This window comes from Podarcis filfolensis (assembly GCF_964270895.1).
Source record: "Podarcis filfolensis genome assembly, chromosome: 3".
In the NCBI taxonomy this organism is placed as follows: Eukaryota; Metazoa; Chordata; class Lepidosauria; order Squamata; family Lacertidae; genus Podarcis; species Podarcis filfolensis.
This window is the reverse complement of record NC_139606.1, coordinates 69,050,595-69,068,240: the sequence shown is the minus strand read 5'-3', so window position 1 is coordinate 69,068,240 and position 17,646 is coordinate 69,050,595. Positions and strand designations below refer to the sequence as shown.

The 17,646-nt window shown below is 39.1% G+C and overlaps 1 protein-coding gene across 6 annotated transcripts in view; it reads right to left on the bottom strand.

Annotated features, from left to right (window-relative positions):
- ZDHHC14 (zDHHC palmitoyltransferase 14) overlaps positions 1-17,646 on the bottom strand; it is a 74,288-nt gene that overhangs the window by 34,946 nt on the left and 21,696 nt on the right. For 4 of the 6 annotated variants that reach the window (XR_014546732.1, XR_014546733.1, XM_083608003.1 and 1 more), the window contains exon 2: positions 3,903-4,075. Coding sequence is in view for 4 of the 6 variants with exons in the window: in XM_083608003.1 (XP_083464129.1) it covers positions 3,903-4,075 (173 nt within the window). In the remaining 2 variants the exon portion in view is untranslated. The remainder of the gene's footprint in view (positions 1-3,902; positions 4,076-17,646) is intronic. The other 2 variants (XM_083608004.1, XM_083608006.1) reach the window with 1 other exon arrangement.

Sequence of the window (17,646 nt, the reverse complement as noted above, 5' to 3'; positions counted from 1 at the left end):
GGGTAGTTAATATGGCCTATTTTGCAGTACCTGAGAACAGGAAAAATCTGTGACAATCCTCCAATTAATAAGGATTTTAAAAAACAAACACTGCATTCTGTGTGACTAGCTAACATCTGAAGGCTTTTTATACTTCTGCCACTCTGTTTGGTAAGAACAGAAACTTAATCAAATTGCATAATGATCACTTAAACCAACTACTAATATGTCCACATCAATACCATGAGTGCAATTAACTATCCCAAATAGAAGTACTTTGTGCCCAAACTGAAGAACTCATTAAATTAGAAATCCTTAAATGAACTGAAGACATCAAATTAAAGTTGAAGTATAAATGTAATGACATCCAAGATGATCAGACAGCATCCACTCCAGTGCATCTGCTCAAAGAATTTTACAAATTCCCAGATACTCGTATTTGCCATGGCAAGATAGCACCTAACACATTTATTCTGCATTATGCTCTAAGATAATCACAACGTGTTGGATCTTTCTAAACTTAATAACCAACTGAAAGCAGTCTTGGTTGCCAGAGTACACACATAAATAAGCAGAGTGGCACAATAAAACCTTATGCCTTGTAATATTAGGGTAGGAATTACAAGCCCCTTAATAGTTCCTGACGTTAATAAGATTCAGTATGACCTTAATTAACCACACCCCAAACTAATGAAAAAGGTCCTTGACCAAATCCTCCAAACTCTATTCTTAATTCAGCCCTCACATAAATATATATACAAATACATATGCAAATGTTATTTAGAGGACAAACTTCTTTGCTTATCTCCTTCCTCAAACCTGTACAGTGAACAAATGCTAAATCCCTCCATTTGCAAGTGTTCATAAATACTGATATCAGTCTAAAAGTCTGTGCTCTTAGCCAAGAAAACTACGTGCAATTTTCTCCCTGGTTTCCTAACCTGTAACTTCATCTGGTTTCACCACTACAGGAATAGATGCAAGACAGTACCTTTCAACATAAAACATTCTCTTCTAACTTATTTATACTGTATTAACAGCTGTTTCCAAAGGCTTATTATGCAGTTTCATTATTTATAGCTGGAAAGAGGGAACAGCAGTTGGCTCATTCAAAGCAAGCAAACGAACACTTTATTTGGACCATCTACATTTAAAATGGTAAAAGCAAGCTTTAATGTTGCAAGATTCTTCCAGGAGAAAAAAATACAAAAAAAGCCCCCAATGGTGCTGCATTGGATATTTACCCAGTCTTACAGATTTGATCTCAAATATGCTAGAAGATGGAGGAAATTAGTTGAAGCAAACACCAAGGGATTATCTCAGTGTTCCAATGAAGCAGGGATAGAGAGGAAGCAGGAATGACTTGCACTTCGGTCATTTCTTGATGACAGGGGCAGATACATGTTGCCCAATGTGATGTCAAAAATGTGCATTTCTCATGGGTCTTGGAGGAAATGGGAATGGAAGAATTAACTACTTCCTTTTCCTCCAATGCTGCTTTTTTGAAACTTCTGAAGTGGCCCATATTGGAGCCTGACAAAACAATTTAGAACTTTTGCTGGATTAAAGTGTATGTTTCAGTTATCAAAAGAAATTACCCAACCCCTTTGTGTCTTGATGTTTAGGCAGCTACTGAAGATATTTTTGTACGAGAAGGCTTTTAAAAATGAAATGATAACTGTACAATCGCAGGAATTGTTACATTGCTTTTAGTTTATTGGGTTTTGTAATTTTTGTATTTTATCTTATTTTAATTTATTGTATTGTACTGTTTGTAAACCACCTCAGTAACTTTTGGTTGTGAAGGAATTTATAAATCTGCAGATATATAAATAAAAGACAGAGGAATACCTCTAATGTAAAAACTGACATTACCTCCTATTAGAAAAATGAATTTAGCCCATCACTACAAAAATACACAAAGTTTTTCAACAGTTTAGATCGGAGATGGTGAACTCCATATGCTAATTTATGGGTGATTTAAACATTTGCTCATGGAATGTTTGAGGGTTGGGGACAGTAATAAAAAAGAAAAAGTATAAAACAACTTAATGACACAATGACACAACATTATCCTCAGTGTTTGAAACTCCCATTGCTCTAGGCACATTTTGTGACAGGGAATTTCATTAGTGCAAGCAGTTTCTGAGCTCTGGGTGCAGCACTGCGCCTGAGATTTCAGATTAAAACTGCTGAGTGGAAGGAAAGGAGGACCCTTCTACCTCCCCACTTCCCCCTTAAAAATATTAGGGGGAGGGCAGGGGAAGGACTGGACCATGTAAAAAATGAACATAATATTTTAACTGTAATTCATTCATTTTCAGCTTTGTATTCTTGTTATTAAAAAAGCGCGCCAGGACATTCCGTTGTTGCAGCCGTAACCTAGGTTTAAGGTGCCATTTAGCTCCTAGCTTTCATATATCAGTTTCTAACATGGATCACCCTCATTCAGGTATCTCACCAAAATGACAGCAAACAAACAAAAAGCCACCATTGTCTAATACATAGAGCATTTTCATGACTTAGATTATTATTTATTAAATATCTATACTGCCCTTCATTCAAAGATCACAGGGTGGTTTACAATATAAAAACTCAAAAATACATACAATAATAACAAACAAGTACACCTCCCCCCAATTTAAAAGGCCATAGATTGTTTAATTAGCCAAAGGCCTAGGACATGAAGAATGTTTTTGCCTGGTGCCTAATGGTATGTGACGAAGGTTTCAGGCGAGCCTCCCTGGGAAGAGCATGCCACAAGCAGGGAGCCACTACAGAAAAGGCCCATCCTTGTGTCACCACCCTCTGGACCTCTTGTGGAGGAGGCAAACAAAGAAAGGCCTCAGATGCTGATCACAAGGTCCAGGTTGATTCACATGGGGCTAGATGCAGTCCAGAATTATTTAAAGTTTTATAGATCAAGACCAGCACTTTGAATTGGGCCCAGAAACTAATAGGCAGCCAGTGCTGTAGGGCCAGGATTGGCGTTATATGCTCAAACCGTCTTGCCCCAAGAGCGACTTGGCAGCCAAAATCTGCAATACAGTAGCTAGTTTCCAAACCTTTTTAAGAGGCAGCCCCACATATAACATGTTGCAGTAATCTAACCTAGAGGTTACCAAAGTATGGACAACAGAAGTTAGGCTATCCCTGCCCAGATAAGGGTACAGCTGGACTATTGGCAGCAGCTGATGGAAGGCACTTTGCACCACGATGGCCACCTGAGCCTCAAGTGACAGCAATGGGTCCAGATGTACAGTACCCCCAACTGTGTAGATCAGGGATGGCGAACCCTTGACCCACAGCAGGATTTCTTCCAGTCCTCTGGGTCCCTACCTGCCCATCAGCAGGGAGAGATTAAAACCACACTGCTATATGCCTGTGTCTTCTGAAAGTGAATTCACATAACCCGTAGGAGCCAACTCCTAGGGGCCGTGCAGGCTTTGGCCCCCACAATAAGATATTTGAGGGGGCTACCCTTCCCTAAAGTTGGTGGACACTTCCAGTCAAACAGTTTGTGTCCTCTGAGTCATGTGATTGATCATGTGGGGCAGGGCTTACCTGGGCCCCACAATATTTTATTCAAGTTGGCACCCCTGACATAAGCACTCCATTCCTGGCCAGACACTCCGCACCAGCGGTTGGTCACATTTTGAATTTTGAGAGTGTGCTGTAGAAGTAATTGTTGCTCCTTTTCAATATCACTGTAAACACAAATGCTTCTTTTGAAATTCTACAAGACAGACCATTCCAGCTATCACTGCCCTAGAACTGAAAAATTACAAAACTCATTCTTTTTAGAAAAAAGAACAAGTATGTGATGTTGCCATTCAGCATGCACGCACATGTGTGTGCATGCACACACACACACACACACACACACACACAGTTACAAAGAAGATGATGGGACAACAACAGACCTTCAGTGTTACCTATTTGTCTTTCAAGATCTGCGGCTTCATCTGGTGTTGCACGAGGCAGGACTCCAGGATCACTGAAGCTAGTACGTAGCAAGGTCCCCATAACAAAAAAGAACAGAACTGCTCCTACTGCAGGAATAGCAGGTGTAATCTGATCTGATAAATATCGACAACTGTAAAACAGAGAAAAATTGAAAGTTTAAGGGTCATTAATACTGCATAATACACCTTTTAACCTGGCTTTTGACACCTGAGATATTTTTCAGGACCCACCCTATTCCTATAAATGTAATTTGTTTTAACTGCTTTTAAGACTGAATTTTAAATTGCTATAATCCACCCTGGGATCTTATGATGAAGGGAGGGTAAGAAATCAAATTATTATTAGTAGTAATAAGGCTGCTGATGTAAGTTCCATTATTGTAAGGGAATTAGGCGTGGGGGAGAGAACTCCTGGAAGCCATTCCAGATAACCAGCTTAGAGAAGTTATTTCCCCATGAAGCACAAAACCTAAAAAGCTCAAATTTTATTTGAGAACTTCTTTATTTCACAAAATTTCTGAGTGTGCATTCAGATTATATTTTCCACCACCACCACCATTTTGTACTCAAGGAGGGCTCTGGTGCAGGTCCAGACTCACATTCTATTTTCCCACCTTATTTTCTAGACATCAGTAAATTATTGTGTTAACAAAGGATCTCCTGAGCCAGTCATTCACTTCTCCTTGGAGCAAATGGAGCAGAAGTAGTGAAAGAACCCACGGTTTACTACAGATCATTTCCTTCTGTACACTTTAGTAACATTTCCTGAAAAATCAACACCCACTTTATTTATTTGTTTGTTTAAAGTGAGGCAATAGCATGATGTCATGTACACAAACAAAAAAATGATAGAGTGTGTTGATAAGAGATGCAAAGCCTTTTATAAATGGCATCTTTTAATGTTATGGATATGTATAGCAGTGTGGTTAAAATGTAACCCAGTTTTTTTTAGACTCCCTGCCTTCTTTGATTTTAATATTAAATGTTTCCTGAGGGATAACTATCTTAATCACTTGCAGCAAAACCAAAAACTTAAAGACTAACGGATTTATTACAAGATAAGCTTCTGAGGACTCAAGCCCCTTTTGGAAAATAAATAACTCTTCTATGTACAGAAGAGCAGCCTTGCCATTGACTTTCAGGAATCTCTTGAATACTTTTCTATGCCAACAGGTCTATGCAGCTTTTAAAACTTCTTGATTAGCCAGTGTTTTGATTCTTATGATCGTTTTGTATTGCTTTTATGGTGTTTTACATTTTATTTTATATATTGTTGTATACCACCTTGATATTTATATGAGTTAGAGGTATATAAATATGTTTAATAAAAAAAATGTTATTGTTGACAGATATTTGAAATTTAAATATTAGCTTAAAAAAACTTAACAATATGCCTAGCATTTTATATTGCATAAAAAGACAGCTGCAGAAAAGCAAGTTATGACCTCTGCAATGTATCCATGCTGTTATACAGCATAATCCTGGCAAATGACAAACAAGAAGACTTGCTTCTATCATGGGCTGAATGAAGTCTAGCTGCTTCAGTGGGAGCTGCTGCCTGATAACACCAGCAAAGACCAAAGATGAGGGCAGGAAATGCTGCCCTTATAAATATGGTGCCATATGGACTTCATGTTATTTCTGTTCCTAATACTACAAAATCTTTTGCAAGCCACTTTTGAGTCTCTTCTGGGACAATAAAAGGGGACATAAGTATTCTAAATAAATAAATAAATACAACCCTTTTAATTTGATTTCTAGAGTATCCTAATTTAAGAACTAGAACTTCTTAAAAGCTTAAATTATTAAGATCACATGGGTATATATCGTTTACTTGGTGAATTTCAGGGTTATTGCAATGAATGCATACCAGTCTAGGCTGAATTTGTGTGCAGAGAGTTGAACAAATGATTCACTGTGATGAATGGTGTAAATTCCCTCACAAGGAACTATAGGAATGTATTTTCATGCTGAACTAATTCACCACGGGATACACTCAATCCAAGCAGGTCTTCACAGGCATGGTTTACACTTCACAATCTGTGTGTTTACAAGTAGCACCTAATTATTTGTATTACACTAAAGTATTCATAGGCTACTGTCCTCAATTCAAGGCAACTCAAAATATCAACACACATATTTTAAATGCAACAATCACACTAAAACAGGAAATTCATAATAGATAACTTAGAAAAGTATAACAAAAGCATAATAGATCATAACAACCAAATACCCTATGGAATAAGAACTATCCCAAAAGAAATGAGAGAGAAAGGACTCTATATCTCATCTGGGAGGATATTCCAGAGCCATGAGGTGACAGTAATGAAGACCCTGTTTCTGACAGCTGATAATTCCATAGCAAACGTGCTTGAAAACAGAGTCCAGTGTAGCAATCACAATCACAACTACTATGGGGCGTAACAGATGGAGAAGTAGTTTCTAAGGTATGTAGATCACAGGCTGTGACCAGATTTAAAAGTAATTAAGCACCAGCCCCTTGCATTCAGTCTGGAAGCAAGCTAGCAGTCAGTGAAGTTGTTGCAGAATTGGCCAAGTATGATCACAGACAATAACCATAGTTAGCAGACAAGGAGCCTCCTGCTGACTCATAGAAATTCTCCTTTTCCTTTTCAGTATTAACAGTAGCATAGTTCTATGCCATGGTTTCTTTAATCATTAGTAAACCAGCACCAAATCCTGCTTTCAAACTCTAGTGTAAAGCAAACAATTGTTAGCTTTCTCAGTGCAGAATTCAGTGGCTCAATAGGGCAAGACAGTTTGTGCATATAACGCCAATCCTAGCCCAACTGCACTAGCTGCCAGTGAGTTTCTAAGCACAATTAAAAGAGCTCATTTTGATCTAAAAATCCGTAAACAGCTCAGGACCGCAATACCTCAAGGACTGCCTCTCACCATATGAACTAATCTGGACCCTGTGACCATCATCTGAGGCCCTTCTTCGTATGCCTCCTCCATGAGAGGTCTGGAGGGAAGCAACACAAGAACAAGCATTTTCTGTGGTGGCTCCCCATTTGTGGAATGCTCTTCCCAGAGCATTCATTACATATCTTCAGGGACCAGGCAAAAACATTCCTCTTCTCCCAGGCCTTTAGCTAATTAAACTATCTATGGCCTTTAAAACAGGAGGGGTGCATTGTTCTTGTTTGCTACTATGTTATGTACCGTATTTTTCGCTCTATAAGATGCACCAGACCATGAGACGCACCTAGTTTTTGGAAGAGGAAAACAAGAAAAAAAATATTCTGAATCTCAGAATCCAGAACAACAATAGGGATTGCTGTGCAGCGAAAGCAGCGATCCCTCTTGCTGTTCTGGCTTCTGGGATAGCCGTGCAGCCTGCATTCGCTCCATAAGACGCACACACATTTCCTCTTACTTTTTAGGAGGGAAAAAGTGAGTCTTATAGAGCAAAAAATACGGTATTTTTGTGTTTTTATATGGTAAGCCACCTTGTGATATTCAGGTGAAGGGTGGTTTAGAAATAAAACAACAACAACAACAACAACAACAACAACAACAACAATAACAACAACAACAGAGCTTTGGTGCTGATTTAAGTCTACACTAGGGCTAGCTAACCTCTGAGTGTCCAGATGTTGATGAAATACAACTCCCATTATCATCATTAACCATTTGCCATGCTGGTTGAGGACTTAATAGCTCAGCAACATCTGGAGGGACACAGGTTCTTCGCCAGGGGTTTTACACCATGGCTAATACTGAAAAGGGGAAGGAGAGGTGGATCTGAGTGGGAGACCGGAGGAAGGAGTGGGCATGATCCCACTTGACACTTGCGTCAAGTCAGTGTCAAAACCAACAGAAATTACAGGACTGTACATTGCCAGGGGTACAGGGAGCTCACATATTTAAAGTTACTCATTAAAAGGAAACCTAGAAAAAAGGACACTTTTTACTAGTTTGTACTGAGCTTCGGATTGTAGCCGGAACAGACACATTCTCTTTGATCTTGGTGAACTGACAGTACTGTCTATTCCTGAAACAAACTGCAACTGTCACTATGTTAACTGCAAAATATTCATTTAAACTGGCTACAAAATACTTTATTAAAAAATCATTTGTTCAGACTGAATCCTGTTGCCACCTGCAATGCTAAATTGCAGAAGACCAAGATTCTAATGAATCTGCAAAACTACAAATATCAAATGTACCAGTAAGCTAAGCTAACAAGTAAGCTTTTCTACATGTTCTTCTGCTTTTCCTTCCCCGATTTATCTCTAACACTCAGATACTATGTGTTTGAAGGCTTACAGGAGAATGGGAGGAAACAGAAATTGCCAGAGATTTTTATCTGCTGCATCTGGGTTTAAAAAAAAACCAAAAACACTGCTATACTGAGCACAGATTATGGTCAAGCCATCTGAACTAAACACACCTAAGGAGTGATACAAAACAGGGATAATCTACATAGTCACCAACCTTTTTGGGCCGATGGACACATTTGCAAACCAGAGAAACTATTGTGAGCACCACACACAAACCACAACCAAGCACACACAACAGCCTATTCTGTTGGCTACAACAGAATATTTCTTTCAAATCTTATTTTAGCAGGGGGAAGGAACCCTGTGGGCACCAGAGAATGTTAGGGGAAGGCAGGGCACATTGATGCAAGGGGCACATTGATACACCAACAATATATCAATATCAAGAAACGTTATTTGTGTCGCGACATCACTAAAACGTGTCTATACATGTGTGAGTACAACAGTTGTGACCGTGCTGCCTGCCAGTTAGCCGTTGGCGTTTGACGAGAGTAGGTGTGTTTTTAGCATGGCCAACTAAAAAATTATGTGAAATGTAAAAGTGTTCCAATGCTGTTTTACGTCATTTAGTTAAGATTTAAAAATACCAAAGGAAAGTTATTCCACTCAGTAATCAGGATTACACGTGATATTTAAATAAGTTCAGTGGTTTTATTAATAATTGTTAGTTTTTTGAAAATGTCAGTTGGGGCACTTTGATACATTAAGACACAGGGCACACTGATATGTATAAAAGTGCCCCACTAGTGTACAATATACAAGTTTGCATGAAATCTCTAAACTAGTCATTCTGTTTTCCAGAAAATGATTTGGAAAGAAAAAAACTGTTGTTTACTACTGTTGTTTATTATCTTCTAACTTTAATGGTTCTTTTGATTGCTATTATAATATTGATTAGTTATGCCATGCATAAAGATTTTTTTTTTATTTGACTCATCTTTGTTACATAAAATATGAGATTGAATGTTTCTGCATCAATCTGACCCACCTCTCCCTACTGTGAGCACAAGTCTGCCATATTAACAATTGCCTAGAGGTTATGTGCCTTTAGATCAGGATATGGTATGGTCGGAAGACACAAGGCCATTACCTTGCTAAAGCTAAGCAGATCTACATCAGGGCAGGGTTTGGATGGGTGACTGCCTAAGAATATCATGTATGCCACCATGGGTTCCAGTACAGAAGAAAGACAGGATATAAATGTAAAGAAAGATGGCAAATAAATAAAATTTATATTGAGGAGATATAGCACATCAAGAACCACTTGTGGTCTTTTAGAACAGCTTTAAAGCAGTCACTGCCAGAATTGTGCCCACACTAGCGGACCCCTCACCTTCAAACTTGCCTCAAGGTGCCTAACAAAGTAACCCTTTTCTGTGGGCATAGCCACCACCAGCGAACAATTTTTTAATTGACGGAAGACACCACCACCCCACAAAGTATGTCCCATGAATGATGCTATATCATGGTGTAGTATCATTTCAACTGAGCTGTTCTGAAACAAATGGGAACACCACGAGGCAAACGGATTGCAGCTCTTCCACCAAACAAAGGCATTTTTTACTGTACAACAAAGTGGGGGAAAGTACAAAGAACCTGCCTCCTGTGATAGAATAGAAAGTTCCTTTAACAGAAATAAATGGATTTCAAAAACAAAAGAGCAAAACCCGCAAAGCCATCAAGAAAGCCCTGCACTTTCGTGAGACATGAATAACACTCCAAAAATATGTATGTATTGGGAGGAAGAGGAGGATATTCAGTCCCAATCTAATTTAGACATGCTCTGTTTCACAGCTGAAAAGACTAAATGAAAGAAACTGCTGGGTACTAAACAATAAGAGAATTAATTCATGGCTTTTGTGTTGATTTCCACATTCTGTGACTTACATTATAAATGAAGTGCAAGGTGTGTCATGTTAAAATAACGGTGTATTATGATGACATTGAAACAGAACTTTAAAGTGTTCAACTTTGGTTAGATTGCATCCAATATCTAGAAAGTAAAACTTGAAAACATGGGCACTTCAGATCAGCATGGAACTATTTCTCACATGTTTAAAGACACAAGATGCACCACACTTCTAATAAAAAGTATGAGGCAGGTATCCAAGACTCTCTCTGTGTAACAACCCACACATTCTAAACCTTCTTCAGTTCCTGCTTGCTATACGTTTAGCAGTTCTCCAATAACATTTTCAAGTTTAAGACCTAGGAAACAAGGGGGAGGTTTGGACGTAATGATAAACTATGGTTTATCATACTGGGAATGAGTTTAGGTGCCCTCTGCATTCATTTGCCCACCCCTCCCCTACCCAAGCAGGTCTACAAGACTTGAAGCTTTTGCTTCCAATTTTAATTAAACACATTTAAGCATTATATCTGAACTCTAAACTGTGGTTAATTTTAACTGACATACTGAAAAAAGGCAGCTTTATAAGCTACCATTTTATATTGGTTTGTTTCATATAAATTGTAATGGATTCACTCCTTTTGTTAGGTTTGGATGACACAACAAGCTGTGGCTGATAAAAAAAAACAGTAGCAAAACTTCTGCACTTCTCAAGGACACACAAGCCTAAAGGCTGACTAGGTTCATTCCTGTCACAATAAACCACAATTGATCATGATATAAATCCAGTTTCATTTTTAAAACTTAGATGTAAAATGCACTGTAATCTATTGAGGACAAATTTAAACAAAATCTGAATGAATCATTCAGAATAAGGTGATACAGGTCTGCATGGGGGGAGACAGAGAGGGGAGGGGTTATGGGTCCTGCACTAGGATTACTTAATATTTGTATAGGTGTTCAAACAATTCACATGCATTATATAGGCATAATCTGTCAGGTTTAGCACTTCTCTCACACAAGACACGACACGCTGGCAATTCGACTAACTGAGGTTTATTTATCAACAACAGGCTTACAACAATCCAAGCTTCCCACAACTCATTCCACACTGTCGGAGTCAGTTGACTCGACTGGCTTCCGTCCCCTCCCAAGGCCAGATATACGCCAAGCCCACCCCCCGCTTCCTGCTGGTCTTCCTTGGTTCTAATCGCTTGCTCTGCCTCCTACTTCTTGGAGATTCAGGTGCAGCCAATTCCTCCTGCTCTAGAGTTTAATACAACCCCCTACTACCACCTGCATCCTGATCCTTCATCTCTGTGCTGCTGCGAAAACTTACAGGCAGCAATCCAGACTGAGAAGGGCTTATCTCACTTTCGTGTGCACGAATCAAATTCCTTTTTTCCTCTGCCTCTTCCTCCCCCTCTGCAGATTCCTCTCTGCTAGCCATGTCTCTGACATAATCCTTACAAAACCCCTGTTAGGTTAGACAATTTTATCATCTTTCATATTGCAGATGAGAGAACTGTGGGTGAAAGACAGTAGCATGCTCCAGAGGTCACTTAGCGAGTTCATGGCAGAGCTGACATTCAAACCAGGAACAACCTGATTAGTAATTAAATCTCTTCACAACTATGCTTCATCAGCAGGTTTTTTGGAAATGCCCATGCGTATGTAAAAAATGGCGAGGTGTATTTTAAAAGGCACTTACGGTAATCATGCAAAAAGAACCTGAGGATACCTTGTTGGAACGCAATAAAGGTCAATCTGGTTTCAGCAATGATCATCCAGATGCCTCTGTGAAGCTTGCAACATAGCATGGAAGTCAAAAATGCACATAACAAACTAAAAGTTATAAAACTCATTGTTTGAATGTTAAGGTTAAAATTATTGAAACATACTGGTAAAACTTGGCAGGATTTTATTCTTTCAAAGCTGAAACAAAATGAAGAACAGCTGAAAGAGACCATAGAGCAACCAGGCATGATCTCAATTCCCCATCTATACATTTTCACTGTACATCCATAACATATGCACAGTTCAAGAACCTTTATGATAATGAAAGTTCTTGCTAATCCTGTGTGATAACATGTATGTTAAAATGTTGACATAACATAATAAATGTTCATTCACTTACCACATCTCATAAGTGGTTTTTTTTTAGCATCCATTAAAAATCATACAAGAATGTTACCATTTATTCACTGCCCATCAAAAATCAGTCTGTCCCCTTTGCTAATCTCCCTAAACTAGTTCTATTTATATTTTCTTTTCTTTTCTTTTTAACTGATTTTTTTCTTTGTTTTTATTTTTTCTAAGTCAAAGTTCTTCAGAGTCCTTCTTTCCTCACCCCAAATTCTCTCAAGTACATTTTTTCACTAAGGTGATCAACAGGAGGTGCTAACTTTAATGCTTCTCCTTCATTTCTATTCCCTGCTGGATGCATTGTTCCTCCTGCTTTGATGCCTTCAGCAGCACTTGGGGATGATTATTAATGATCAGCTGCTGAAGGCAACCTAGCTGGAGAAAAAACAACAGTGAATAGAAATGAAGTGAATAGGCCGCCACTGAGTTGTACTATTAATGGTGCACCTAGAAGCAGAAAGAGGAAATAATTAATTTTATGGCGGGGGTGGGTGGGGAGGACAGGAACCCCAACTGACTCTAAAATGGCAAAAATTACCTGAGAGCACTTGGTGAAGCCCAACGAAGGAAATTAATTAGCTGTGAAAAAATTGGGGAAAGTGTGTGTGTGTGGAGGGATTGCCAGTAATAGTTATATATTTTTAAAAGATCACACAGAATTGTTGGGGGATCCACCCAAAACCTTTTGGCGGTCCATATATGCTCCACTTTAGCACCTTTGTCTTAGATGTTGAAAATGCTTCGGCTTCCTCACATTGAACCTGCACATCTCCTATATATTAGTTTTGGTATGGCTCAGGCATGTCCAAAGTCCATTTCAGGGGCCTAATCCAGCCCACCAATCAATTTAATCTGGCCCTTGTGGCAGTATATGTCCTGGGGTAATATCCAAAAAAGCAAAAAACAAACAAACAAAAAAGCTCAGCAACTTCAATCCTAAAAAAAGCTCAAAACTTTGGTTGGCCCTCACGCATGTTCACTCCATCAAATCTGGCCCTTAGAAAAAAGTTTGGGCACCCCTGGTATGGCCCTTGAATTTTAAGACTGCCATAGACAACAGCTGCTAAACTTTTAAGGTGTTACAAAATATACAAGGCGTAATATTTACTGTATTGACCCGAATATAAGCCATACCTTTAAAATTGGAGGGGGGGGGGAGAAAAGAAAAAATACCTGAATATAAGCTGCTCCATTCCTCGCTGCTCCCGGCTGCATGCTGGGGGGGGGGGAGAACTACACTGTCTCCCTTCCCAGCCTTGGGGGAGAGGTTGGGGGACTACACGCAGGGCGGGTGCCACTTTGCCACGCTCCTAGCGCTGTTTGCCCCGTGCTCCTAGCTACATACCATAAGGTCACGAATATAAGTTGCACTTTAACTTTTCATGGTCGGAATTTGGGAAAAAAGTGAGGCTTATATTCAGGCCAATAAAGTATTCCCATTTCTTAAAGTTCATTAATCCTTTATATTCCTGTAATTTAACACACACTTACTTATATTAGCAAAAGAACTAATTTGCCAATACAACTTCAAAGTAACTTTTAAAAGCCCAAGACAGATTTGAGTCAAGTATTTGAAAAATGCCGTAAGACCATCCTTGTAAGATGGCCTTTCACTCTAAGAGAAACTATTTCCTTTTCACAATTTATATTGTCATACTCTAGACAGTTATGAGAAAAAGCACACAATTCAATCATGCAAGCTATCATACAATGTGATGCTACTGCTGAACAAAACACCCAAGAGCAGATACTGTCCAGGAACCATGGGAGATGCCTGCTAAATTACAACACAAGCGTCCTTTTAGCAAAATACTGCATTTCTGCCAGAACTTGTCATCCCAGAAGGACAAGATGAAAACATGCAAATAATTATTCTAGATATTATCAAGTATTTGAAATCCCAGTACACTGCTTAGTCTAGAAATCAACAATTTTGTATAACAGGAAATAGGTAACATGTGTAGAAAAGTTCTAAATGTTTTTGTTTAGATAAACAAGATTGGGGCCCAAAATAACTCGTTATTCAGAACTATGAGATATATATTTGCCAGATGTTTACACACATTGTGGCTATGGTCTCTGGCCAATTTTAAATTATGCTTAATCCTAATTTTGGCAATGATGAAACAACAAATTAATATTTGTAAACCACTGTAGTAGGATAGCAGGAAGAGCGCCATTCTCTTCTCACCATTCATCGATATAGACACATACTTGAGATTGTATACAATACTGACCATCTTGTGGACAGTCACACTTGTGGACATAACACAAACAACAACAAATTTACTATGGTGCATACTCACAAGTGTTCATCCTTCCTATTTCCACCCACCCACGATGATTCTGCCCATCAGCCTTTGTCATATTCACAAAGCCTAACTCTCGAATGTCTTCACACACAGAAATTGAGCCCTTCAGAATTGCTGTCATTCCCTAATTCGCCCAACCACTATCTTGGTAGAGTGCACGCTTAGAACGCAGATGGTTCCAGGTTTAGTTCCTAGCCTGAGTTGAAAGGATTTCACATAGACGAGCTAAGAAAGACCTCTGTCCAACACCCTGGAGACTACTCTTGAACAAAATAGACCATAAATGGATTTTTTGACTCAGTATAAGACATATTCTGAACTGTTTTGTGGATACCGCCCTCCCCGCAAAGGAATTCCCGCTTTGCCTGTGAAGCAACCTGCAGATTCCAGAAGCAAGTATCTTGCAAATGATACAGGGCCTCACAAACTTTCAGTCACTTCATACAGTCTCTGGTTATTTGTAACAAGGCTGAGTGTGGCAGCCACTCAAAACTGCTTCCATTTTGTTGGAAACTAACATGATGTGTGGGGGTCACCAATATCAAGTGGATAACAGAGATGCACTCAAGTGATACAGGCTCCAGTTAGACATCTATGGAGACTGGCCAAACGGAAACAGGTTTTGGCAGTACCACATAGATATCAGGCCTTAGCTTTTACAACTGAAGTAGCATGGCACATTTTCTTTAAACAAAATGCATATTTGAACTTAGTCCAGTTTGATGCTCAATGAAAGTGAGTTACTTGTTTGGGGTAATAAACAGAGCATTTAAAAAATAATAATCTCTGCTTTCAAACAAGCAAATACCTGATGTTTCAGAGTACAACTCCCATACTCCCTGAACACTAGCCACACTGGTTGGGGCTGAAGGGAGTTGTAGTCTACAACATCTGGAGTGTAAGATCTGATCAATATTAGTCATACTCATAATATACCCAGTGATATCAGTGGGCCTACTGTGAACATAGCTTAGTTGGATATCACCCACGAGGTACAAGTTCTTATGCATCCTGCTGTTGAGTGGCTGCATCAGAAAATTCACAAAGATGATGGAGTTTTGGAGGAATGAGCTTATGAAGTGGCTATTTCCAAATGTGAATATGATAAAATATGACTGCGTATTTGAACACTGTGCACAAGATCAAGGATTCAAGATCAGTTTCTGAAATGGGCTTGTGTACCAAGTTGCTGCATATTTAATCATTTTTATTTCTGAATGTGTGGGACTAGTTTACTAATACCTATAGAAAAAACATCAACCCACTACAGATGTAATTAAAAGAAGGGTTTCCAAACTTTTATCACAATGTGTTTCATTTAAGTCTATTCACAATCAAGGGTAAAACAAAGCAAGGATATAATTCCCCTAGCAATGCTTACTTTAGGACTCTATCTGGGAATAGATCTTAGGCAGAAGTGGGAGGAAGTTAAATTGCATTCTATTTCAAGAAGCTATCTTAAAAATTCACATACAGAAGAATTACAAAAAAAAAGCAAGAGAAACATATTATACTTCATCTGTAAGGATTTTTCATTTGATCTCTGCAAGTTTCATTCAAAAACCAAATTTTAGGATTACAGATGAAACAACTGCACTGGTTATTTTGTCAATGACAACATTCATTTGACACTGAAATATTGCTGCACAGTTGCAAAAGGAAAATTAGCAGTGTTCAAAAGAGAAAGTGCCATTAAAAACCTCAAGCAATTTACTGTCCTAGGCATTTCAGCTCATGTTGGTGTGTGCCAAAAAGGATGGAAATCAGCTACTCATATTATATTATTATTTTGCCTGGAAAAGGCAAGCAGCATTATGTCACCAAAACTGCAGTCTATGCATACAGCTCTAAAGCTAACAGCAGCTAAAGAATTAGAAAAAGTGACATGTTGGACTGCCACAAAAGCTATTTATTCAGTACCTCCAGAACAGAAAAAAAATGTTTCATATAAAATCAGGATAGTCAATCAAGCAAATGTACAAGAACCTACAAGTCACCATAACAAATCTGATGGGCACAAAGCTTTTTAAATGTAAAAATTCTGAAGTTGAGATGGTACCCAAGTTAATTTGCTTCAGCTAGAATTTGATTTCACTGAGAGTAAACACACATCTTCAGTTTATACTGCAGGACATGTTTTTATTTATTTAATTCATATTCCATCTGCTTTCCATTATAAACCCAAGGCAGTTACATGTAGTTCCCAGAAGATCACTCAGCCAGGCACTGACCAACCCCAGACCTGCTTGGCTTCAGCAAGGTGATGGCCTTATGTACTTTCAGATGATAGCCTGGGATCTCACACAATGTAGCTTGTTATCTCAACTCCAATATTTTAGAAATGTCATGAAATATCCTGATGCTTGAAGAGTAATGGTTATAGCTAATTCACAAATACAGTTATCGCTGATACCCTAACTCAGGGTTGAGAAACCTGTGGCATTCCAGGTGTTGTTGGACTACAACTTCCATCAGCCCTAGCCAGCATGGCCAATGGTCAGGGATGATGGGAGCTGAAGTTAATAATAATAATAATAATAATAATAATAATAATAATAATAATAATAATTTATTTGTACCCCGCCCATCTGGCTGGGTTTCCCCAGCCACTCTGGGCGGCTTCCATAGAAACAAAAAATACACTAAAATATCACAGATTAAAAACTTCCCTGAACAGGGCTGCCTTAAGATGTCTTCTGAATGTCAGGTAGTTATTTATCGCTTTGACATCTGATGGGAGGGTGTTCCACAGGGCGGGCGCCACTACCGAGAAGGCCCTCTGCCTGGTTCCCTGTAGTTTTGCTTCTCGCAATGAGGGAACCGCCAGAAGGCCCTCGGCGCTGGACCTCAGCGTCCAGGCAGAACGATGGGGGTGGAGACGCTCCTTCAGGTATACTGGGCCGAGGCCGTTTAGGGCTTTAAAGGTCAACACCAGCACTTTGAATTGTGCTCGGAAACGTACTGGGAGCCAATGTAGGTCTTTCAAGACCGGTGTTATGTGGTCTCGGCGGCCGCTCCCAGTCACCAGTCTAGCTGCCGCATTCTGGATTAGCTGTAGTTTCCGAGTCACCTTCAAAGGTAGCCCCACG